Source organism: Myotis nattereri (assembly GCF_964212035.1).
Source record: "Myotis nattereri genome assembly, chromosome: X".
NCBI lineage: Eukaryota > Metazoa > Chordata > Mammalia > Chiroptera > Vespertilionidae > Myotis > Myotis nattereri.
The window spans coordinates 37677826-37704799 of NC_138078.1; the positions used below are offsets into that span (position 1 = coordinate 37677826).

The window sequence follows — 26974 nt, forward strand, 5'->3', positions numbered from 1 at the left end:
TCATTGTAGAAGCACAAGGACTTGATGTGTCCCTTAGAACTAGTTCTGCCCTTCTTCCACAGACAGGCAAATCAGAAGTGCAAAGACCACAGACACCCTTACACAGAGAAATCACAAAAATGAAGATGAGCCCATCTGGTGTGGTTCGGTGGTTGAGAGTGGATCCATGATTCAGAAGATCATGGTTAGATTCCTGGTCAGGGCACATGCCCAGGTTGCAGGCTCAATCCCCAGTAGGGGGCATGCAAAAGTCAGCAGATTGATGATTCTCTCTTATCGTTGATGTTTCTATCTCTCTCTCCCTCTATGTTCCTCTCTCTGAAATCAATAAAAACATATAAAATATTTGAAAAAAATGAAGATGATACTAGTAAGGACTAAGGAATAAGAGCAATGCCAATATTGTTTTAATTTAAGATGCAGTATGTGATGGGAAGAACTTCACTATCATATGCTGAGTGTATACCATCAATACACAAAGTATAATTGATGTGCTTTTGAAAATTCCATTACACCTTTTTGGATGCTTAAGATGGTAGTGTGATTTAGAGAAACTATTCTCAAGAGAAAATGCTTATTAAAACATACACAGAGTAAAGAGGAACAACTGCAATAATCTGAACAATAAAGATTATAAAAACATACACAGAATAAAAAAAAGGGAGACTTTTTGGCTCTTTAAATTTCCTATGTAAACAATTATAGTTACTTTTACTTTGATTTGCTGAGGAAATATTTCTGGCTGTATTTGGGATGCAGATTTGGAATTCATATTGTGCTTGTTTTTTGTGTTTGTTTTTTTTTTTTTTCTGGCAGAGTTGTCTTTGGAGAAAATTGCTGTGTAGATGGCAGAATTTTACTCTGCCCACAGTCTCAGGACATTCATCATAGTATTTGTTGGATATTATTGTTAATCAGTCATCACTTCATTTTTCCAGACTTATCCATGTTCACAATTCTATAAGATAAACGTGACTGAATTACTGTGTCACTTCTTTTTACATGCATTTTTCTTTTCTGTGCATGTCTCGTTGTTGTTCAATAGCAATTCTTAGCATCAATTGAAAATTGATTTATTCTCAAGCTCTTCATAAATAAACTAACAAGTGATATGATGTCAATGTTAGCAGACTTAAAGTTTCAACCAAAAAAAAAAAGTGCTGAAAGGGAGATTAAATAAGAATACACCAGGATAAGATACCCTATAGCTACCTTGCAAAGTTGACAGAAGTGGAGAATTAAACATTTCATAGTCCAGATAAATAGAAGTTCTTGCAGCTTAAAGGTCAATGAGTAACACGATGCTGGAGGAAGGAAAAGATTCTCCTTATTTATAATGATTGTTGCCATGTGTTTAATTGGTATTTATATTTATAAATACCATTATTCTAATCTAACCTATTTTGCTGAACATTTTATATAAACCCCAATGCCAAATGTGAGGAAAGGAGCCACTTGTTTTGTGTTAACGGCAACATAAATAAAACATAGCAGAAGTGGCACCTTCCTCTCCAGACTATGTAGACAATAATTTTACATAGGATTCTTCTCAATATGGTAGAGGTAATTACAAATGTTAGTTGCTAAAACAAAAATATTAAGATTCCCAGAAGGTAATTACCCTAATTTGCAAATCAGGAATATAACTGAGGTGTTGATGCAAAACTGTACAGAAACTGTCACAAACTAGAGTGTTCCTTTATGCAAGACTTCCCTTTTGCACTAGCATTGAAACATTGGAACCATACTAAAATATAAGCAGCATTTTCAATGGACCTTGAATTTGGGTTAGGAAATTGTCAAGCAGGATTTTCCAATCATGATCTGACTTAATTTGTTGGGACTGACTGTGCCACTGACCTGACAACAATCTAACTTAGAACATCCCTTGTTGTGTATTCTCTTTTGGCCTCAATATTTACATATGACATCATTCTTTGAAAAAAGATTAAATGCTTCAGAATATGAATATATTGGAGTTAATCTAAAATATTGAAATAAAAATTAAAAACAAAACAAAATTGCCTTTCAAAAATAAGTTGATTTATGTGTCATAAAACAATTTGGGATTATGTGTTTGGTTTTTAAAAAAATATATTTTATTGATTTTTTACAAAGAGGAAGGGAGAGGGTTAGAGAGTTAGAAACATCAATGAGAGAGAAACATAGATCAACTGCCTCTTACACACTCCCTACTGGGGAGGTGCCTGCAACCAAGGTACATGCCCTTGGCCAGAATCGAACCTGGGACCTTTTAGTCCGCAGGCCGACGCTCTATCCACTGAGCCAGACTGGTTAGGGCTGGATTATGTGTTCTTTAAGACTAAACTAAGAGCAGAATATGTTCAGCCACCAAAGAAATAAAACATGTGAGCAAAAATAATATCTGGTTTAACAATCATTGATGAAAATGCAAATGTCTGTGCTTTCATTGAATAGGAACATAACTCTGAAATAAAAATGACATCTTATTATTTAATCAGTAATATAGTATAGAGCAACTGAACCGATTCGACATTCTCAAAAGCACTCGTGTGGCTAGATATGAATTTCTCCTTTGTAGTACTCAGGCCTGGAACTTTCTGTAAAGTTTGACCAGATAAGAAATATTCAGGTATCGATTCATAACCCTATTTTAAAAATTCCCCAGATATTCTGCAACAAGGTTATAATTTTTACACAATTTGGAAAAGGTGCATTGAAAATACAAATAATGTCACTATATTTTTAAGTTGCCCCAAATGGAAAAAAAGTTATTTTTATAAATTAGAATGTGTTAAAACTTCTCATAACTTTGATGATTAAACCAAATCACTGTGGAGAGAGACTGAAATATATCCTTATATTTAAGTAAATGTTTCATCCTTCTATTATCATAGTTACTAGCCTACAAAGAAAACCTTCAATAGAGTCAAGAAAAAAAATCTATTCCAGAAACTGAGTTGTTCTCTATTACTTTGTGTGAGGTGCCCTAGCTATGCTCCTAGGGCTGTGTTACATATGCAGGGAAACAGTGGATATTGAAATGGCCTGGATCTTTAAATATTAAAACCAAATTCCTGGAATTATACCAGAAGCAGATGGCTGGCCAGCTCTCCCTGTCTGCTTCTCTGCAGATAAAAGCAACTGCACAACTCAGGAGAAATATGCTTTAACATGAGTAGCCTATGGCCAGTAAAGTTTTAAAATGGTGTCAAGTGTTTTTAGTCCTGAACAAAATGTTAGGCAGGAATCTGTAAAATAGGCAGGGAATCAAGCTTCATTTCCCTACAGAATATGCTGATTATTTTCCCTACTTTAAAGCCAGCCTCTTTCTTGATGTCCCCATTTCTTTTAGTAGCAGCCAGACAATATAGTGTTTAAGAGTATAAACACTAGAATCAGACCACCTGGGTTAGAATTTGATCTTGGGCAAGTCATCTAAACTCTTGGAAATTCCGTTTCTTCCTCAATAAAATGGGGGATACAATATCCCACAGGGTGGTAGTAAAGATTAAATGGCATAATAAGTTTAGTGGGCTTAGCACAGAAACCTAGTTTATGACATGCCCAAAAAAGGTTTAGAATTGTTATCAAGGGCATCATAATTTCCCTAATTTTGCATTCCTCGTTATTCAAAACAGGATTATTTTTTCTAAATTTTCTTCTCCATATGATTTATTCATGTACCAGGCCTTATAAAGTGTGGCTCCAAAATATCTCTGGAAGGTATCCCTTTATTTTAAATAGTGAAATCATCAATATATCCCACCACCTCTCACCTGGAATATGGGAGTGCCTCCTAACTGGTATGCCAGTCCAACTTGCTGTCAGACTAATCTTTTAAAACTAGTGGCCTGGTGCACAGATTCATGCACATTGAAAGGAAATTAATTAGAAGAAAGATTCGTGAGGTAATTACATTACTGCAAAAATTACATGTCAAAATAGTATATAAAATATAGTATTATAAAATTAAAGTACAAAATATTTTAATGTAGCTATTGGCCCTTTCTTTATAATAGAAGTGTCAGAGATGAAAGAACATTAGTAAAATGTGTATGAAAATAATATATAAATTGATTAATAAATAAACAATAACAACATGATATAAAAACAACAAAGACATGCTATAAAACAACATTGATAAAAACAATGACTGATAAATTGATTAAACTTATTCTAATATCTCCCTGTACACCACATTAAGAGTAAAAACTCTTTCAGAGTACTTGACTAATTTCCCTTGTGATGAAATATTTACAACTTTAATGTCACACGCTCTTCGAACTCGAGAGAAAGCAACATATAACTGACCATGTCTGAAAACAGGTTCAGGCAGGAATATTCCTACTCTGTCTAGAGTTTGTCCTTGTGATTTATTAATAGTCATCGCAAATGCTGGCATCACGAGAAACTGTCTTCAAATTAATTTAAATGGGAGGCCAGTGTCAGATGGGGACAAATCAATTCTTGGAATCAGAACAACCTCTCCTTCCGCAGATCCTGTTAATACTTCAACTTTGATTATGTTAGGTCGCAATCTTTTGATAATAAATCTAGTACCATTACAAAGACCCCATTTTCTATTAAGATTTCTCAGTAGCATGATGAGTGCACTTACTTTCAATTTTAATTTATGACATGGCATTCCTGAAGGAGTAATACTATTAAATTTGATGGGAAAATTTTCCTTTTCAGCATCATCTGTTGAATTGATGGAATCATCATTCAAATAGGTGTGAAAATATCCACCGAGTATTTTCAGAATGTCAAGAAAAACAACCAAATTCACGATCAATAATGACAGATCAAAATACACGTATGCAATTGGTGCCAGCGAGAGATGTGTATGTATTGTGCAGGCACAAGTCAACATTCATTTTTAAATTGCCAGTGCACATCACATGAGCCGGCCAGTAGGACATGGTCAGATGGACATAAAGTCAGTCACTTAGCCTTTTATATATACAGCTATAGATAGAATTCTGGATCTAAAGCCATTGTAGGCTAGCTAGGAATTAAAGCATTCATAGTATCATTGGCTGTGGGGAGAACTACTCTGTTGCTTTGTAAAATTGCTGTATCCCACTCCACAGCACAAGATCAGTGCTCCCTCTATAAAAACTGGAGAAATTATGACAAATATGTCATTGCCAATGATGCAACATATGGCCGGGGTTCTTGTCCCAGCATCAAGAAGGGTTCAGGAATCTGGAAAAGGCTGTGCATAGATGACATAGGAATCCAGAGAGTAATAAAGAGTCTGGAGACGAGATATAATTTTGAAAGGCATTGGGGGTCAGAGTACCTTCAGCTAAAGGAACTGAAGACTACCTCCTTGTCTAGGACACTTGCTTTTTATTAACACAATTTGTCCTAAGGCAAGGTGGAGATAATACACTTCAAAGGGTAGGGTTTCAAAGGGTACAGAAGCATTGTCAGTTTGGGGGAATTAGCCTACAGCTGTTCAGGTGTTTGTCCAGTAGGAGGCAATAACATGTAGACTAAGATGCCTTTTAGCTATCTGTCAGCCACAATCAGTTTCCTATTCAGGTTTGGGGAAATGCCTTTAGCCATTCCCAACAGGTGACTACATGTGTGACTCAACCCTGTTGAGTTCCCAAGTCTCATCAACCTTTTGATGAAACTCTCGAAATTATGACATGCTGGAATTGGTCCCCGGCAGCATATAAGGGAAAAATTGTGTCTGCTTTGCTCACCACTGTATTCCAATAGCTAATCACAGCACAAGGCAGTAAGTTTTCAGTATTACATTAGAAAGATCATACACCATGACCAAGTGGGATTTATTCCACGGATGCAAGGATGATACAATATCCATAAATCAAATAATGTGATACATCACATAAACTGAGAGACAAAAATCACATAATCATATCAGTCGATGCAGAAAAAGCATTTGACAAAATACAGCACCCTTCTTGATAAAAACTCTCAGCAAAGTGGGAATGGAAGGATCATACCTCAACATAATGAAAGCCTTAAATGACAAACCTACAGCCAACATCATACTCAATGGCCAAAAACTAAACTCATTTCCCCTAAGAATGAGAGCAAGACAAGGATGCCCTCTTTCACCACTGCTGTTCAATATAGTACTGGAAGTGCTAGCCATAGTGATCAGATAAGAAGAAGAAAAAAAAACCATCCAAATTGTAAAAGAAGAAGTTAAACTGTCCTTATTCGCAGATCACATGATACTATACATAGAAAACTCCAAAGATTCCATCAAAAAACTACTAGACCTAATAAATGAATTTGGCAATGTAGCAGGATACAAAAATTAACACCCAGAAATCTATGAACTTTTTACACGCCAATAATTAACCCACAAAAGAGAAACGAAAAATAAAAAATCCCATTTACCATAGTACCAAAAAAAATTAAGATACCTAGGAATAAACTTAACTAAGGACATAAAAGACCTGCACGTGGAAAACTTCAGGACATTGAAAAAAGAGATCTAGGAAGATGTAAACAAATGGAAAAACATACCGTGTCCATGGATTGGTAGAATCAATATAATTAAAATGCCCATACTACCCAAAGCAATCTACAGATTCAATGCAATCCCCATTAAAATACCAACAGCATATTTCAAAAAACTAGAACAAACTCTCCAAAAATTTATCTGGAATCAAAAAAATACCCTGAATAGCCACAGCAATCCTGAGAAAGAAGAACAAAGTTGGAGGGATCACAGTACCAGATATCAAGCTATATTACCAAGCCATGGTTCTCAAAACTGCCAGGTACTGGCACAAGAACAGATATATAGACCAATGGAACAGAGCAGAGAACCCAGAAATCGACCCAAGCCATTATGCTCAATTAATATTTGACAAAGGAGGCAAGAGCATACAATGGAGTCAAAACAGTCTATTTTTATTATTTTTTATTTTTTTAAATTTAGTTTTATTGCTTAAAGTATTACAAAGAGTATTACATATGTCTCCTTCCCCCCCCCCCCCACCTTTACATTCCTCTGGCCTCCCCTACCCCGCAGTGTCTTGTGTCCATTGGTTATTCTTATATGCATGCAACCGAAGGATCAAGTCCTTCGGTTGATCTCTTACCACCCCCCCCAACCCTCCCCAGGCTTCCCACTGCAGTTTGACAGTCTGCTTAATGCTGCTCTGCCTCTGTATCTATTTTTGTTCATCAGTTTATAATGGTCTTTATTATCCATAAATGAGTGAGACCATGTGGTATTTTTCTTTGACTGGCTTATTTCACTTAGCATAATGCTCTCCAGTTCCATCCATGCTGTTGCAATTGGTAAGAATTCCTTCCTTTTTACAGCAGCATAGTATTCCATTGTGTAGATGGAATACTAATCCAGTTTTCTAATCCACTCATCTGCTGATGGGCATTTAGGCTGTTTCCAAAGCCTTAGCTATGGTGAGTTGTGCTGCTATGAACATAGGGATGCATATATCCTTTCTGATTGGTGTTTCTGGTTTCTTGGGATATATTCCTAGAAGTGGGATCACTGGGTCAAACAGTCTCTTTAATAAATGGTGCTGGGAAATTTAGACAGATACATGCAAAAAAACGAAACTAGACCACCAACTTACACTATACACAAAACAAACTCAAAATGGCTAAAGGACTTGAATGTAAGACGGGAAACCATAAAAATCCTACAAGACTCCATAAGCAGCAAAATAGAAGACATATGTCATAGCAATATTTTTACAGACACAGCTCCTAGGGCAGTGATGGCAAACCTTTTGAGCTCGGTGTGTCAGCATTTTGAAAAACCCTAACATAACTCTGGTGCCGTGTCACATATAGAAATTTTTTGATATTTGCAACCATAGTAAAACAAAGACTTATATTTTTGATATTTATTTTATATATTTAGATGCCATTTAACAAAGAAAAATCAACCAAAAAAAAATGAGTTCGCGTGTCACCTCTGACATGCGTGTCATAGGTTTGCCATCACTGTCCTAAGGCAATGGAGACTACAGAGAAAATAAACAAATGGGATTACATCAAAATAAAAAGCTTCTGCACAGCAAAAGAAACCATCAACAAAACAACAAGAAAGCCCACTCCATGGGAGAACATATTTGCCAATGACATTTCAGATAAGGCTTTAATCTCCAAAATTTACAGAGAACTCATACAATTTAATAAAAGGAAGATAAACGATCCAATCAAAAAAAATGGTCAAAGGATCTAAATAGACACTATTCGAAAGAGGACATACAGAAGGCCCAGAGGCATATGAAAACATGCTCAAAGTCACTAATCATCTGAGAGATACAAATTAAAACAATGAGATACCATCTCACACCTGTCAGAATGGCTACCATCAACAAATCAACACATGACAAGTGCTGGCAAGGATGTGGAGAAAAAGGAACCCTTGTTCACTGCTGGTGGGAATGCAGACTGGTGCAGCCACCGTGGGAACAGTATGGAGTTTCCTCAAAAAACTAAAAATGGAGGAAGAAAATGGCGGAGGTTTAGACAGATGTGTCGGTGCCTTGTCCTGGAGCAGATAAGGGCGGGCAGCTGAAACGGGTAGCATACAGCCCGAATAAGCAGAGGAGATTCAGCTGAGACAGTCTGCAGCCAGGAAAGACAGAGAAATCCTAGATAAAGGGAACGGTTAGAGGCTGAGGCTGAAACCTCTCCAGGTGCTCCAGCACAGCCGCGGAGACCCTGCCATCTTGGGTGACTGTCACCGGCATCCAGAGACCAGCTACTAACCCGGCAACAACGGCTCTCAAGCAGCGCGACTACGTGAACTCAGAGGAACTCTGCTTCTCCCCACAGAAAGGTTAGACTTTCCCCAAAGGTGCGGTTTGCAGTTTAGGTTGGAGAGTGGAACGCGCGCAGGGGGGTGGGGGCTCTGTGCCCCACAAAGACCGCGGCCGTTGGAGCCAGCGTGACCCACGAGTGTGGAAGGGCACCCCCAGGGCTGCTGGCAGAAGAGAACGCTATAAATAAGCACACAGTTGGACGGGTCACAAACGGGCAGCCTCAGATTACACCAGTTTGCTGGCTACTCGGTGCCAGGAGCCAGAGCGCGCGCAGAGACTTCGCACAGATTTGGAAGGTGAAGCGTTGCGAGTTTGCACAACTTCCCAGGCTCTTAAATCTGTGCGTTTGATTGTTGAACCCAGTGCAAGGGACTACCCAGTTGGGGTCAGTCACAGAGCTTGTAAGGGAAGGCTGTTTTGGGGGAGCCTGGGAAACAGAGCGGGGAGTGACTACTGGAAAACCAGCTCTGGGCGGAGGACATTCCCAGACCAGCTTCCGGTACAATAGAGAACACCTGGTCAGAGAGGTCCTATACCCTCGGAGGTCAATCCCGACGCACTGCCACCCAGAGGCAGAGCCACGAACTGACTCTTCTGTAAATACAGATAAGGGCTGTCTGGGAAACCAATGTAGCCTGCCTTAAAATCAGGACTGTGGCTTACAACACAGAGGAACAGTGTATCAGAGGAAAATTCAACATTCTCCTGAATACCTGGTGTGCCAAAAAGAGGAGCAGAAGATCTGAAGCACCTTCATTACAGCCCATTTTTTTTTAATTATTTTTTTTAATTATTGTTTCACCTTTTAACTAAGAAACCATTTATTTTCTTTTTTCATCACCTGATTTTACCCTTTTAATTACTACATTTTTAGTTTTAACCAGTATTATTACTGCTGCCATTTTACCATTTTTTTTAAAGTGTCATTTTATTTTCTCTTTATTTTATTTTGGGACTAAGGTTCTCCATTCTATTTTCATCGTTCCTTTAGCATCATTTTCCTCTACCTCAATTGTGCTGCCGTGCTAAAACTCTCTTCCCCACTTTTCCCCTTTTGCTGTCCTGTTTCTCTTACCCTATTCCTGCTTTAGATTTTCCCTATTCTTCATACGCCCTGTCTAAATTTCACCCTACTTATATATCCCTTTTCCAATCACCTGCTCTAAATCCTTATCCACCTCTCCCTTATCTTTCTTCACTATCCAAATTTTTTATTCTCTCCTTTTCTCTATTGTTCTGTTGTTGCTTGCTCGATTGTTGAGGATATTGTGTTTTTTTTTTCTTTTCTTTTCTTTAAGGATTGTATGTGAGGTTGTTCTGCTTTTTCTTTTTCATTTTCTGTCTCCCATTCCCCCTCCCCACCCTCCCACCCCCCCGGCCAGTTATTTTTGTGCTTCTGCTTTCCCTTGCCTCACTTGGCGGTTCTATCGGAGTTTTCTCCTCATATGAATAGTCTCCTCCCCTCTTCTACTTCATTCTATTTTTCTTTTTCTTCTTTTTTTTTCTCTTTTTTCTGTTTTTCTCTCTATCTTTTTCTCTTCTTTCTTCCTTACCCCCCAACTCTCTTAGCTCAGGTGGCCATCTTTATTTGGTGTTATTAATACCGTAATTCATTTGTGTTCAGTGCCTGGTACGTTGTGCCTTGTTGTGTTGTATTTTGTGCCTTTAAATCAACGCAGCAGATCCAAGCAACAGCGGCCTCCTGATCTCCACACGCTCTGTCTGAGGAACAGCTGCTGTGGGTGAAGCCTCCCTCCACCAGCCAGAAGAGCCACAACAGCTGTGAACAGCACCCATCAGAAGACCCGCTAACAACAGAGGAGCAGCTGCTACCACAACCGCCCAAGGAGCAACCACAGCCCGAGGAGCCACTGCCACCTAGGGAGCAGCCACTGAACGACTCAATATCTATATATGTCAGTGAGATCAAACATGGGTAGACAAAGAAATCCCCAAAGGAAAGAAAAGGAGGACTCACCAGAAAAGCAGCTAAGTGATACAGAGGCATACAACATGACAGAAAAAGAATTCAAAATAAGGGTCCTAGAGTGCATACACCGGATGGAGGAAAAAATCGACAACTTATCCAAGAAGCAAGAAGAAACAGATGAAAAAATCGACAACTTAACTAAGACCCAAGAAGAAATGAAGTGCGATATAGCTGCAATAAAGAACACCATTGAAAGTATCAACAGTAGACTAGGAGAAGCGGAAGACCGAATTAGTGAATTAGAAGACAGGGAAGCAAAACACACCCAAACTGTACTTCAGTTGGAGAAAAAAATTAAAAGACAGGAGGAGAGCCTAAGGGAGCTTTGGGACAACATGAAACGAAACAACATACGAATGATAGGGGTGCCAGAACAACAGAAAGAGGAACAAGGATTAGAAAACCTATTGGAAGAAATAATATCAGAAAACTTCCCTGAGGTGGGGAAGAAAAAAGTCACACAAGCCCAGAGAGTCCCAAGCAAGGTGAACCCGAAAAGACCCACACCAAGACACATCATAATTACCATGGCAAATGTTCAGGACAAAGAGAGAATCTTACAGGCTGCAAGAGAGAGACAGAAAGTTACATACAAGGGATCTCCCATTAGATTATCAAATGATTTCTCAACAGAAACACATCAGCCAGAAAAGAGTGAACGGAAATTTACAAAGTGATGCAAAGCAAAGGACTGAATCCAAGAATACTCTATCCAGCAAGGCTATCATTCAAAATTGAAGGGGAAATAAGAAGCTTCACAGACAAAAAAAGGCTAAGGGAGTTTATCACCACCAAGCCAGCAATGCAAGAAATGCTAAAGGGACTGGTGTAAAAAGAAGAAATAAAAATCCCAGAAAGAAAACAGCCACACACACACAAAAAAGAAATGGCTACAAACAAGTACCTTTCAATAATAACTTTAAATGTAAACAGGCTAAATGCTCCAACCAAAAGATATCGAGTGGCTGAATGGATAAAAAATCATGACCCATACATTTGCTGTCTACAAGAGACCCACCTCATTAGAAAGGACTCACACAGACTGAAAGTGAAGGGATGGAAAAATATCTTTCAGGCTAATGGAAAAGAAAAGAAAGCTGGGGTAGCAATACTTATATCAGACAAAATAGACCTCAAAGTGAAGGCCATAACAAGAGATACGGAAGGCCACTTCATAATACTAAAAGGATCAATACAACAAGAAGATATAACCTTGATAAACATATATGCACCCAATGCAGGAGCACCCAAATACATAAAAAATCTTCTGGAAGATATCAAAGGAGAGATCGACAACAATACAATCATAGTAGGGGACTTTAATACACCACTGTCATCACTGGATAAGTCCTCTAGACAAACAATCAGCAAAGATACAGCAATACTAAATGACTCACTAGATCAGATGGATTTAATAGACATCTTCAGAACACTTCACTCCAGTGCCACGGAATATACATTCTACTCAAGTGCTCATGACACATATTCAAAAATAGACCATATATTGGGTCACAAGCAAAGTATCCCCAAATTCAAGAAGATTGAAATCATAAAAAGCGTCTTCGCAGACCACGATGGCATAATATTAGAAATAAACTACAATAAAAACAACCCAAAATACTCAAACACCTGGAAGCTGAATAGCATGCTATTAAATATTGATTGGGTTACCAATGAAATCAAAGAAGAAATTAAGAACATCCTGGAAACTAATGACAATGAAAACACAACAATCCAAAACCTATGGGACACAATGAAAGCAGTCCTGAGAGGGAAGTTTATAGCTCTACAGGCCTATCTCAAAAAACAAGAAAAAATGGTAGTAAATCAGCTAACTCTACAACTCAAAGAATTAGAAAGAGAGCAACAAGAAAACCCCAGAGTGAGCAGAAGGAAGGAGATAATAAAGATTAGAGCAGAAATAAATAACATAGAGACCAAAAAAATAATACAGAAAATCAATTAAACCAAGAGCTGGTTCTTCGAAAGGATAAACAAGATTGACAAACCTCTAACCAGACTCACCAAGAAGCAAAGAGAGAGGACCCAAATAAACAAAATCAGAAATGAAAGAGGCGAAATAACAACAGACCCCACAGAAATACAAATGATTGTTAAAAAATACTATGGACAGCTCTATTCCAGCAAACTAGACAACCTGGAGGAAATGGACAAATTCCTAGAAAAATACAACATTCCAAAACTCAATCAGGAAGAATCTAAAAATCTCAACAGGCCAATAACTATGGAAGAAATTGAAGCAGTCATCAAAAAGCTTCCAGCAAACAAAAGCCCAGGACCAGACGGCTTCACAGGGGAGTTTTACCAAACATTCAAGGCAGAACTAAAACCTATCCTCCTCAGAGTACTACAAAAAATCCAAGAGGAAGGAACACTTCCAAGCTCATTCTATGAAGCCAGCATCATCCTAATACCAAAACCAGGTAAAGACAACACAATGAAAGAGAATTACAGGCCAATATCCCTCATGAACATAGATGCCAAAATCCTCCACAAAATCTTAGCAAATCGGATCCAGCAGTACATCAGAAAGATCATACACCATGACCAAGTAGGATTTATCCCAGGGATGCAAGGATGGTACAATATCCGCAAATCAATAAACGTGATACATCACATAAACAAATTGAAAGAAAAAAACCACATGGTCATATCAATTGATGCAGAAAAAGCATTTGACAAAATTCAACACCCATTTTTGATAAAAACTCTCAGCAAGGTGGGAGTAGAAGGATCATACCTCAACATAATAAAAGCCATATATGACAGGCCCACAGCCAACATCATACTCAATGGACAAAAACTAACACCATTTCCCCTAAGAACAGGAACAAGACAGGGATGCCCCCTCTCACCACTCCTGTTCAACATAGTACTGGAAGTGTTAGCCATTGCAATTCGGCAAGAAGAAGAAATAAAAGGCATCCAAATTGGAAAAGAGGAAGTAAAACTGTCCTTATTTGCAGACGACATGATATTATACATACAAAACCCTAGAGACTCCATCAAAAAGCTACTAGACTTAATACATGAATTTGGCAATGTAGCAGGATACAAAATTAACCCCAAGAAATCTGAGGCATTTCTATACACCAATAGTGAACTTTCAGAAAGAGAGATTATAAAAACAATCCCGTTTACCATCGCACCAAAAAACTAAGCTACCTAGGAATAATCTTAACTAAAGAGGTAAAAGACCTCTACTGAGAAAACTACAGGACATTGAAAAAAGATATAGAGGAAGACATAAACAGATGGAAGAACATACCGTGTTCATGGATTGGTAGAATCAACATCATTAAAATGTCCATACTACCCAAAGCAATCTATAAATTCAATGCACTTCCCATTAAAATACCAACGGCATACTTCAGAGATATAGAACGAACTCTCCAAAAATTCATCTGGAATAAAAAAAGTCCCCGAATAGCTGCAGCAATCCTGAAAAAGAACAAAGTAGGTGGGATCTCAATACCAGATATCAAGTTGTATTACAAAGCCACTGTTCTCAAAACTGCCTGGTACTGGCACAAGAATAGGCATATAGATCAATGGAATAGAATAGAGAGCCCAGAAATCGGCCCGAACCAATATGCTCAATTAATATTTGACAAAGGAGGCAAGAACATACAATGGAGCCAAGATAGTCTCTTCAATAAATGGTGTTGGGAAAATTGGACAGATATATGCAAGAAAATGAAACTAGACCACCAACTTACACCATATACAAAAATAAACTCAAAATGGATAAAGGACTTAAATGTACGACAGGAAACCATAAAAATTCTAGAAGAATCCAAAGGCAACAAAATCTCAGACATATGCCGAAGCAATTTCTTCACTGATACAGCTCCTAGGGCACTTGAAACTAAAGAGAAAATGAACAAATGGGACTACATCAAAATAAAAAGCTTCTGCACAGCAAAAGAAACCATCAACAAAACAACAAGAAAACCCACTGTGTGGGAAAACATATTTGCCAATGTCATATCTGATAAGGGCCTAATCTCCAAAATCTATAGGGAACTCATACAACTTAACAAAAGGAAGATAAACAATCCAATCAAAAAATGGGCAAAGGACCTAAATAGACACCTTTCAAAAGAGGACATTCAGAAAGCCAAGAAACATATGAAAACATGCTCAAAGTCACTAATCATCCGAGAGATGCAAATCAAAACAACAATGAGGTACCATATCACACCTGTCAGACTGGCTATCATCAACAAATCAGCAAACGACAAGTGCTGGAGAGGATGTGGAGAAAAAGGAACACTTGTGCACTGCTGGTGGGAATGCAGACTGGTGCAGCCACTATGGAAGACAGTATGGAGTTTCCTTAAAAAACTGAAAATGGAACTCCCATTTGACCCTGTGATCCCACTTCTAGGAATATATCCCAAGAAACCAGAAACACCAATCAGAAAAGATATATGCACCCCTATGTTCATAGCAGCACAATTCACCATAGCTAAGATCTGGAAACAGCCTAAGTGTCCATCAGTAGATGAATGGATTAGAAAACTGTGGTACATCTACACGATGGAATACTATGCTGCTCTAAAAAGGAAGGAACTCTTACCATTTGCAACGTCATGGATGGAACTGGAGAGCATTATGCTAAGTGAAATAAGCCAGTCAATGAAGAAAAAATACCACATGATCTCACTCATTCATGGATAATAGAGACCATTACAAACTTTTGAACAATAATAGATACAGAGGCAGAGCTGCCTCAAACAGATTGTCAAACTGCAGCGGGAAGGCCGGGGAGGGTTGGGTGGCAGGAGGTAGGGGGGTAAGAGATCAACTAAAGGACTTGTATGCATGCGTATAAGCATAACCAATGGACATAAGACACTGGGGGATAGGGGAGGCTGGGGGACTGTCTAGGGCGGGGGGATAAAATGGACACATATGTAATACCCTTTGTAATACTTTAAGCAATAAAAAAAAAAGAAAAAAAAAACTAAAAATGGAACTCCCATTTAACCCAGTGATACCACTTTTAGGACTATATCCCAAGAAAACAGAAACACCAATCAGAAAGGATATATGCACCTCTATGTTCATAGCAGCACAATTTACAATAGCTAAGATTTGGAAACAGCCTAAGTGCCCATCAGCAGATGAGCGGATTAAATACCTGTGGTACATCTACACAATAGAATAGTATGCCTCTATTAAAAAGAAGGAACTTTTATCATTTGCAAACAGCATGGATGGAACTGGAGAGCATTATGCTATGTGAAATAAACCAGTTGGAGAAAGATAAACATCACATGATCGCACTAATATGTGGGATATAATAATCAATGTAATTTGATGAACAAGAATAGATCGATCTAGAGACAAATGGTAGGGGAGTGGGGGTTAGAGAGCAAGCAAAGGACTTATATGCATGCATATTAGCATAACCAATGGACACAGACACTGGGGTGGTGGGGGCTTGCCTGGGCTGGGAAGGGATGGAGGAGGGGGTCAATTGGGGGAAAAGGACACATATGTAAAACTTCAGACAATAATAATAATAATAAAATAGATTGTTCTTATAACCTTGAAAAATGGTTATGTTACAGACTAAAATAAGAATCCTAGTGTATCCAACAATTTCACTCTCCTATCCTTTTCATAATTGAAAAGATGTTTTCTCCTGCATTATCCTAAATGATCCTCACAGCAACATAATGAAAATATTGCACCATTTTACAGAGGAAGAAATTGAGTCCCAAGTAGATGAGGTGATTTGCTCAATGTCACATACTTAGCATTTAATCTTACAGTGCCTTGGTTGTTACCAGAGTTTTGATCTATTCATCTGAAAAAATGGAAATAATCCCTGCCCCTTCTGTCTGACCACCTTTCACGGCAGATATACTAATACATTACTTTCACAACTAGCACCTTATACTTGGTAGGTAAATGTGTAGAAGAAACAATTTGTTCAGGCATCTTATGGTGTGTATCACAGGGCCAGACTAGCTTTGTGTCACAAAGGTGATGGGAAACAGTAGTTACCTGTAAAGAGAAAGATCTTAGGACGTTGAGCTTTCCTCAGCCTACACTAAAGGTTGCCCGCTAAATGTTCAATTGTGACGGCCAGACCTGAACAAAGATTAGTGAAAGAATATAAGATGCCAATATTTCTAAGCAAGCTCAAATATCTGGCCCTGTGTAAAGCATAGGCTTCCTACTGTTCCCCTCCATCTACCTTCCCATCAGTGGCCTAGACAAGATAATGAAGGCTGTTTTCACAAAGCTCCCACAGTGGAGACAGGCCATGGACTTCAGAGTAATCTCAGTGGGAAAAACTCCCAATTGGAATTTCTTGGACAGATGGGTGGTGACTCTTATATTCAAATCCCTTTAAAAAGTATATAAGTAGATGGGGGAATCTCTAGCACAAGCTGGATCCTTTATTTTTTGTGGTATTACTGGTTTCACACAAGAGACCACTCTACTGTCTTGAAAACAGGACTATTTATAAAATCTTTACAACCAGCCCCAGTCATCAACTTCCAAAGCATAAACTTCACATGGTAAGGTTCTCTATCAGTGTCACTAATCAGGGAGAATTGATTGTGAAGAAATAGCATGATTACACTGGCTGCACATGTAAATGTTCCAGTAATGATTTATAACTCATCCCCTTGGAGATTATTGTTTGTTTCCCACCAGAGCTGGTTAGCATCTAGCTAAATTCTATATTCTGCAACCACAATTCCAGCTCCCTAAACACATAGGTATATTCATAACCCTGCTTTTTTCCCCCTTCAGATTTCACAGCTGGTGGCTAAAGAGAAACAACCTCTTGGCTGAATTCTTACTCTGCTTTCCCTGACCTGGGAGAGTGAAAAGATCTGGATTATTTCTGGGATTCACTACAATCTGATCTTTCCATACCCCTCTGAGTCTCATCTTGTCTAGCCTGAAAATGGGAATTGGAGGAGGCAGGAGTCCTATATTTCTGATTTAGCATTGCTCTAGCTTGGGAAATTAAAATTACAAAACAAATGCCAAGATAGAAAAAAATGTTGAGAGAAGGAACCAAGAAACTAACTATAAATGGGCTTCTGAGTATTATTTAAAGGGAAGGTATTATAAAGGAACAAAACAATCATGGAACTGTGCTTTTGGGATCTGGGAGGGTGCAGAGCTGAGGAAGCTTAGGTTTCTGCCAAGTTAGAGTTCCTGGCCCCACGGGGGTCTAGGTCCAAGTTTGGGAAAACAGAATCAAGGATCAGAGGCTATTGTGACCTGGACAGAGGCAGAAAGACAAGACAAGCAGGATTTCTTCCCGTCTTGTTCTTATCTGAAGGTGCAGAGAGTGGATGGTCACATACCTGGAATGCCTGTGAGGCTTGTCCAGCCCTAGAGGGCTATGGGGGCTCTCCTCTTCCCTCACTGACAACCCCCACTCCCATCCCAGCACTAGGACGCCCTCCTGCTCTTCCCTTGGCCCCTCCCTGTGCCCGCCCTCTATCTCCCACCCAGCTTGGACTGCGTCATAAGTATCCCCAGACCTGGGCTTGCAGCAGCAGAAATCAAAGAAGGGAGAAAGGAAGTGCAGCTAGGGCTAGCGAGATCTCCTTTTCCAAACTGCAGCCCAAGAAGCTGATTGCAACCGCTCCTTACTGGGCGGCCCAAAGATTCACCATGGTGAAAATCGCCTTCAACACACCAACAGCGGTGCAAAAAGAGGAGGCACGGCAAGACGTGGAGGCCCTTGTAAGCCGCACGGTCCCAGCTCAGATCCTGACCGGCAAGGTAGCAGTCCCCACTCCACTCCTGACTGCCTGCTAGGGTCAGGAAGGTGGGAAAGGGGTGGTTTAGGGTGAAAGAAGGGGGAAAGTGATAAAGGGCAAAATGAATTCTGGCTGTGTGTTCCAGAGCAATCTCTTCTGTGCTGTCCAAGCGGTTTGCCCAATCGCCCCTGATCTGTCTAGTCGCTCCAGCTTCTGCTTGCTGTGCCCCACACCCCTTAGCATCCCAGCATGTTGTGCCATGTTCCACAGTTCTAGGAGCAATGTTGGAAGAAGTTTGAGGAGAACTCCTGGGATCCAATGTCACTTTCTCCTGGGGAACAAGAGATTAACTCTTCTTTCTTTCCTTTTGACGTGTATGAAGTTCTGTGTATCTAAATATTTCTAGGATCAAAGAGTGTTTGTGGGGGTGCAGTGGGGTGGGCAAGGGGTCACTATGACTGAAAGCTATATGGGTTGGGGAAGTGTGTGTTTGTGCCCACCCCCTGTATATTTTCAGTTTCTCCTTGGTCATACACAGGCAATGTTAAACATTTGGGGAAGGAGCTGTCAAAATTTAGGTTGGTTTGCATTAGAATTTGGGATGTTCACTATGTCCTCTTAGTCCAAGAGTCTTGAATGTTTTCAGAGTGACACTTCCTAAAAAAAAACAAAAAAACACTCTTGTTTAAAAATAAATTTTAAGGGTTTTATTTTTTTAAAAAAAAATTTGCTTCTTTTGGTACTTTCTTACTGAGTGGTATCCCTCTAGCCCTCCTCCCCCATGAGAGATCTGTCACAGGTCCAACCTTGTAATTTAAGCTTCTAGCATTGCCAGGAACTGAGGAAGTTACCACTTCCCTCCAAATGTTAGCCATTATTTATTTAGTCAAACGTCTATTTCCTTTAAAAATCTAACCTGTTTTCAGTGTTTGTAAACTAATCCTCATTCTCCTTAGTAAAGTCTCAATGTTAAAAAGCAGATTGTATGTTCTTCTTGTTTTATAAAACCTGTGCAGTATTGGAGTTTGCAGATTTGCCCTAATTTGTCTTGTTCTGTCCATAAAGTTTTAACTTTTGTGCTCAGAGTGGATATTTAAAAAGTGCTTTGAGTGAATCCAGAACCCATGTAGTAAAACTTATTTTGCACACAATTTGAAATGCTAATGTGGTTATGAAGAATTTTTATCATGGAAACTTTCAATATTTAACCCAGCAATCAAGCTAGCTTTTGTGTATTATGCATTTCAGAAATCAAATTTGCACCCCTTGCATTTTTGAGGTTTTGATGAAATGACATGTTATATATGTAATTGTCCTACTTACTTTGTAAGTGAAACATGGCCAGATTTGGGGGAGGTCTAATTAGATATTAGTAGTTAAATATAGCCACACAGCAATCCCTTTTTTCCCTCACCATCAAAAACTTCATGACTTGTAATTGGATTCAGTAAATATGGAAGTAATACTTCTGCCAGGCCCATGGTGTGATGAGGAATAAAAACAAATGAACATTTGCACTATGATTACATTTCTTTGATAGGTGTTGGAGAAGCTGGCACGCAATTCTGATCTGGCCACTATAGGACGCTGATTTAATACTTGAAAAATTATATTGTGATGTATTGATCAGATCATCAGAGATTGAGCACACAGAATAGTAGGTCAGCAGTCATAACTTTAAAATATAGTTCAGTGAGAAGTTAGCTATGGTAAGTGATAACCCCTACCACCCTGAAGCTCAACAAATTTAAATGAAAATAAATCTTTATTCCTAGCATAATGGGAAATTTTATAAAATTAAAATTTATACCTTGCTTAATTAAAAAATTCCATGAATTATTGGAAGGGGAAATAAATTTTCAGTGCAAACTGCTCTTTTTATATCTCAGTGACAAGAAAAAAAAAAGGAATTAATGTCTCGAGAATTTCAAATTAAGTCACTTTGTTACTTATAGCTAAGTCACTTCATCCTTCTGAACCTCAATTTAATGATCTAAAATATAATTTCTAAGACTCTTGCTCTATATTACAGTAATTTACAATCATAATATATAGTTATGTCTTTGTAATGTTAATCTTAGGTTAGATTTTTGAATAAAAATAATGTAAAATTTCTGAAAATTATTAGGATAAAGAAAAGCCTTCAAAGTTTATAGAATATTAATGGAGGGCTTGATTTTAAATAAATTCAGCTAAGAAAATGTGAATACAAAATTACTTTGAATTTTATAAGAAAAATCATTTTTTTGACAAATTATCAAATGATTGCTTCTCCTTAGAACCCATGCATTTATTTTCACCATAAATGAAAATATGAAAGTTAATTAGTCCCAAATTATTATAGTAGTTGTCGTGGAATAGAGATAATGGCCTTGCATTGCCCTGTACATCAAAAAGGATTCAGGTTCTATTCCCGGTCAGGGCACATACTTTGGTTTTCGGATTCAATCCAGGTCAGGGCTTGAACAAGAGGCAACCCATCAACATTTCTCTCTAACATTGATGTTTCTCCCTCTCTCTCTCCCTTCCTCTCTCTCTAAAATCAATAAACATATCATCTGCCTTGAGGGTTAAAACAAAAGAATAGAGCTAATGATCTGAAATATCTAAAGCATTTCCATTTACATACCATTCTGTATTATTTAGCCTCTAAATTACCAATTACTACATTTGCTGACTTCATTTGTCTTACCCTTGTATACTCACATCTTAGGGCATATTGTGACATATAAGAATAGGATTGGAGGACTGCTTGGTCCACTGGCCTGGGAAAAGTACAGTTAATTGGTTACTTGTTTACTTTGGTTATTTCTTGTTCCAATTCTTAAACAAATTATGAATTTAACAGTCACTATTACCACAGAGCTTTTATATCTCACTATGGCAAATGCTGTACTATAAAATCTAGTGTTCTGCCCAGAATTTATTTCATTTACGCAATGCACAACTATAGAACATTGGGTGGCATTAGCAAGTCTGCTTTTTTCATTAAAATTAGGAACATTATGAAATGTATCCCACCATTAATATTTTAATTTTTGAAATAGGTGGAAATGGCATATACCTGCATTATAGAATCCCTCCTATAACACTTACCTTAAAAAAACAGATTTCTGAAAATTAGTTTAAGAAATCAAAGGATATTAATTTACTTTTAAGTTGGCAAACAAGTTGATTTACAAAAAATAATAAACATTTGTATGCCAGAAAGTTAATGATTATATCCCAAAAGTAATAACTTCCATTTATTTAAAGAGAATAACAATCCAAGAAAGAATAGTTATTTCAGCTGATTCTAAAAGTGTGCTTTTTGAAGCAATTTAATATTTATATTTGGGTTAGGAAATGCCAGGAGGAAGATAAATATAATTAGAGATCTTCACATTAAACATCAGAAATTATCTTGAAATTATTTTAGGCTAAAATGACATATTTTAAAAGTATCTTGGGTTTCAAGAGAAGTAAGTTGTACACAATAGCAACTATGTGTCTAAAAGTGCAATCTGATTTTTGTGTTTTTTTGTTTTGTTTTGTTTTGCTTTTTAATAAATAGGAGATTCGAGTTGCTACCCAGGAAAAGGAGGGCTCCTCTGGGAGTTGCATGCTTACTCTCTTAGGCCTTTCATTCATCTTGGCAGGACTTATTGTTGGTGGAACCTGCATTTACAAATACTTCATGCCCAAGGTAATAATAATTACAATTTTTATCATTTGGATTGCTTAATTGCTATAAATTTAGTAGAAATTGAAATAATTTTATGTTCCTTACAGGTGAAATGAAGATTTATTGAAAGTTTTCAAGTTACCTTTAGTTTATTAAATTGATTAGTCTTCATAGTGATAACTGTACTCAACAGTCCTCACTTTCTAGGTGTGGGAGGTGGGGCTGGAGGGATTGAGCACAGAAGAAAAAACTCATGAACACAGATAACAGTGTGGTGATTTCCAGGGTGAGGGAGGTAGGTGGAGGTGGAGAAAGGTATAGGGGTATAAATGATGGATGGAGATTTGACTTGGGATGGTGAACACACAATACAGTGTACAAATGATGTGTTGTAGAATTGTGTACCTGAAACCTGTATAATTTTTTGACCAGTATCATCCCAATAAATTCAATAAAAAGAAAAATGAACAGTCCTCACCTTGTCAAATAGTACAATGAATTGATATTAGCATGAGAAATGATTGTAATGTCATGGTGGTGCATATTAGAAGCTTTTAATTCTTCCTTTTTTGTCTTTTAGAGTACCATCTACCGTGGAGAAATGTGTTTCTTTGGTTCTGAGGGCCCAGCAAATTCCCTTCAAGGGGGAGAGCCCTACTTCCTGCCTGTGATTGAGGAGGCTGACATTAGAGAGGATGACAACATCGCTATCATTGATGTACCTGTGCCCAGTTTCTCTGATAGTGACCCTGCAGCAATTATTCATGACTTTGAAAAGGTGAGTTTCTAATTGCTAGAGGTATTTGATAATTTTCTATTTTTTTAGTTCATTGGTAAATATTAAATCTGTTCATAAATATACATTTTTTACAACAAAGCTTTTTTTGTTCTTTTATTAAAATATAGCAGTTGATTTTGAACAAATGTAGCTGTTTGTTCTAATGGTATTTGGAAAATCTGCAGCACTGATATTCTCTGGATTATACCTTTTCCCATTCCCTACCAGGGCATGACTGCTTACCTGGACTTGCTGCTGGGGAACTGCTATCTCATGCCTCTCAATACCTCCATTGTTATGCCTCCAAAAAACCTGGTGGAGCTCTTTGGCAAACTGGCAGTATGTATTTTTTATGTCGAATTTTTATATAAGCATTTCCAAATAAGTTTGCTTTCTCTTTTTTTTAAAAAAAATGAGTTTGAGCCAAAACATTTCATTTCATTGGAATAATTTTACAAATAAAAATATGCTGTGAACCTAAACCTGCTCTAAAGTAGTTTACTTCAAAACTGTATCTGCTATTGATAAGTACTTAAATCGTGTTTTTAAGAATTTCTCATTTTAGTTTCTTTTTTTTTTTTAATTTACAGAGTGGCAAATACCTGCCTCACACTTATGTGGTTCATGAAGACCTGGTTGCTGTGGAGGAGATTCGTGATGTTAGTAACCTTGGCATCTTTATTTACCAACTTTGTAACAACCGCAAGTCCTTCCGCCTTCGTAGAAGAGACCTCTTGCTGGGTAGGCAATTTATTTTTTTCTTCACCCTGTGTTATTGGGACACTGAAGGAGAGTGAGGGTGGAGTAGGGGAAAAGTGGAGAGCAAATCTAGATATGTTTTCCATTACACACAATAAACTAAACAGCCACTTTTTGGTGTGCCTTTCCTCACAGGTTTCAATAAAGGTGTCATTGATAAGTGCTGGAAGATTAGACATTTCCCCAATGAATTTATTGTTGAGACCAAGATCTGTCAAGAGTGAGAAGCAACAAAAAAGAGAATTCTTAGTAATAAGAAGTCAGAGAATTACAATATGACTTCAACATTAAATTATATGTGATACTCAAGATATTTACACATGCATTTATTCCTTATACTAAAATAAAAGGGGGGCAACCCTACTAACCACTGTAAGCTCTGTTAATTTTTAGTTTAATTGGAATTGCTTGTTGGATACTAAAATTAAATAATGATTATATTTTTCTTATGAATTTATAGGGTTTAGTTTTCTGAAAGCAGCGTGAATTATGTCAGCTAACATCCTGACAATAAATCCCATCCTTTGTGTTCTTTCTTAAATTACTCTTCACTAAGTCATAAGGTAGAGCATGTTTTAAATTTAAATATTTAAATTTGTTTTGACCATTTTTTCTGTGAAATATGTCAAATATCTTGTCATTGTTGTTTTTTATTTTATTTTGTGCAACTTTCCTAAATTTAGAAATTACCTCTTTCCATTTATGTTAGGTATTCAGTAATAAATATGACTTACATGTGAACATTTTTTCATAAAGAAGTCATTTTCACTAATGCAGTGATTCTTTCTCATTGATATCTGTATTGTAAAACCCACAAAACTGTAGAAGTGCTAAATGCTGGAAGAAATTTAGGTTGTATGAATTCTACAACCTATAATAAATTTCACCACATTCAACCACTGTTTCTCATTAAAGGTATACTTAGTGTGAACAAGTAACATTACTTATTTAGCTTTGGTGTACCTACAATAGGTCTAAAATTATGAGCTTAATTCTGCCCTTACTCCCACCTCCACCATTTACAAATTATAGCAACCTATATTTTAATTCTCTTTTGATATTATATCAAGTAATCTTTTATAAATACCCCATTATTGGCTTACATGTAAGTTTAACTTTTTGTAAGAGTTTTCAGGACCATAGTAATTTCAAACTTGTTCATGTGTTTATTTTTTTCATAAAAAATAACCATACACAATTATGGGAGATCACTAAGAACTAACTTTGGATAAGATGTTGGCGACTTTTAATAACTTCACATTCTGTGATGGCTACTCACTTACCTAAGAGTATAAGCTTCATACAAAAGGGGCCATTACTTTAGACTCTTTCTCTTGTGTTAGGTTAAACATTGTTCCTGATATCAATGAACACTTGCTGGTTGTGACTATTGGTTAATTTCAGTAGCCAAAATTGTACCCACTCAAATCTATAGCCCTAAATACTCTTTTCTAGAAAAAAAAGACATTAACTACATTTTAAAGAATTGTTTCTTTTTAATTTTTTTAATTTGTAACTTACAGTTTATATTCAATATTAATTTGTATAAATTTCAGTTGTACAGCATAGTGGTTAGCCAACCATAAACTTTATAAAGTGCTCCCTGATATTTCCAGTACAAAACTGGCATTATACATAGCTATTATAATATTATTGACTATATACCCTATGTTATACTTTATAGCCCCATGACTATTGTGTAACTTCCAAGCTGTATTTCTTAATCTCTTCACCTTTTCACCCTGTCCCCCAACCCTCTCCCTTCTGACAACCATGAGTCTGTTTTCTGTATCTATAGGTCTGTTTCTGTTTTGTTTGTTTGTATTATTCCTTAGATTCCACAAATCATGTGGTAATTGACTTTTTCTGACTGACTCATTTCACTCAGCATAATAATCTCTAGGTCCATCCATGCTGTTGCAAATTGTAAGATTTATTTTCTTTAATTGCCAAGTAATATTCCATTGTATATATGTACCACAGCTTTTTTATACACTCGTCTATTGATGGGCACTGGGTTTCTTTTATAACTTGACTATCATAAATAATGCTGCAATTAACATAGGGGTGCATATATTCTATTAATTACATATTTAACTTTAAGATTTTAGAAATAGTATAATAACACAAATCTTTAAAAATGGGGAAAAGATACTATAATTAGAAAATCACAACAGTAGCTGAAAAATTCAAGAACTGATTCTTTATAAAGAATGAGAATATTTAGCCCAGCCAGCATAGCTCAGTGGTTGAACATCAACCTATGAACCAGGAGGTCATGCTTTGATTCCCTGTCAGGGCTTATACCTGGGTTGTGGGCTCAGTCTCCATTAGGGAGCATTCAGAAGGCAGCCAACTGATGATTCTCTCTCATCACTAATGTTTCTATCTCTCCCTCTCATTCCTCTCTCTGAAAGCATAAAATCATATTTTAAAAAAGAATGAGAATATTTAGAAGGAATTTGACAAAATTAGATACCCATTCCTTATTTTAAAATATGTATAAAATTAAGAAACTGGAGACACTGTTCTTACAAATTTATGTTAATACATTTGTATTAAGCATCATTAATAATAGTGCAACCCAAGAAAGGAATCTGGCTATTGCAGCTATTCTGTATTGTTTTAGACATTCTGGTCAATGCAATAATGTGAAACAAATAACAAGTATCACTTATTAATGAGGATAAAATTGTGAAAACACAATTTTTTTATAATTTTTATCTGAAAACACTAGTGGATTAATTGAAAACTTTCAAAGCCAATAAGAAGATTTAGTATAATATAAACAAAACCCAATGGTTTTCCTTTATATCATCAACAACCAGGTAAGAAGTTAATGTAGGTAAAACAAATATTCTACTAATAATAGCAACAGGGACCTAAAATAACAACAAGCAAGAAATATAGGAATTACTTTGAAGGAAACCACAAAACTTCCTATATAATAAGAGGCTAATATGCAAATTGTCCCCTCGGGAGTTTGACCGACCAGGAGTTGAACCATTCTCTATGATGTGCACTGAACACCAGGGGGTGCCATGGAATGAAGGAAGGCTCTGGCTGGCAGCCAGAAGACCCCGATCAGCCCTGATCACTGGCCAGGCCTAGGGACCCTACCGGTGCATGAATTTCGTGCACCAGGCCTCTAGTAAGTGTTATAAAAGAAGAGTTGAGTAAATGGAGCAGGAAGAAAGAACATTACAAATAGAGAAGTTGTTCCTCAACTACATTTAT

General features: G+C 37.3%; 1 protein-coding gene across 2 annotated transcripts; it reads left to right on the forward strand.

Moving 5' to 3' along the window:
• The first annotated feature begins 18330 nt into the window (after window positions 1-18330).
• On the forward strand, window positions 18331-24631 carry ITM2A (integral membrane protein 2A). 2 transcript variants are annotated; one of them, XM_081115259.1, is made up of 6 exons: window positions 18331-18561; window positions 22090-22221; window positions 22781-22978; window positions 23207-23317; window positions 23569-23719; window positions 23873-24504. In XM_081115259.1, exons 1-6 carry the CDS (start codon window positions 18448-18450, stop codon window positions 23959-23961), a joined length of 795 nt encoding a protein of 264 aa, XP_080971385.1. In that variant the 5' UTR covers window positions 18331-18447; the 3' UTR covers window positions 23962-24504. The 2 variants fall into 2 exon arrangements, with proteins under 2 accessions (XP_080971385.1, XP_080971386.1); XM_081115260.1 differs by having other exon boundaries at window positions 18334-18558; window positions 23873-24631.
• Window positions 24632-26974: the final 2343 nt, after the last annotated feature.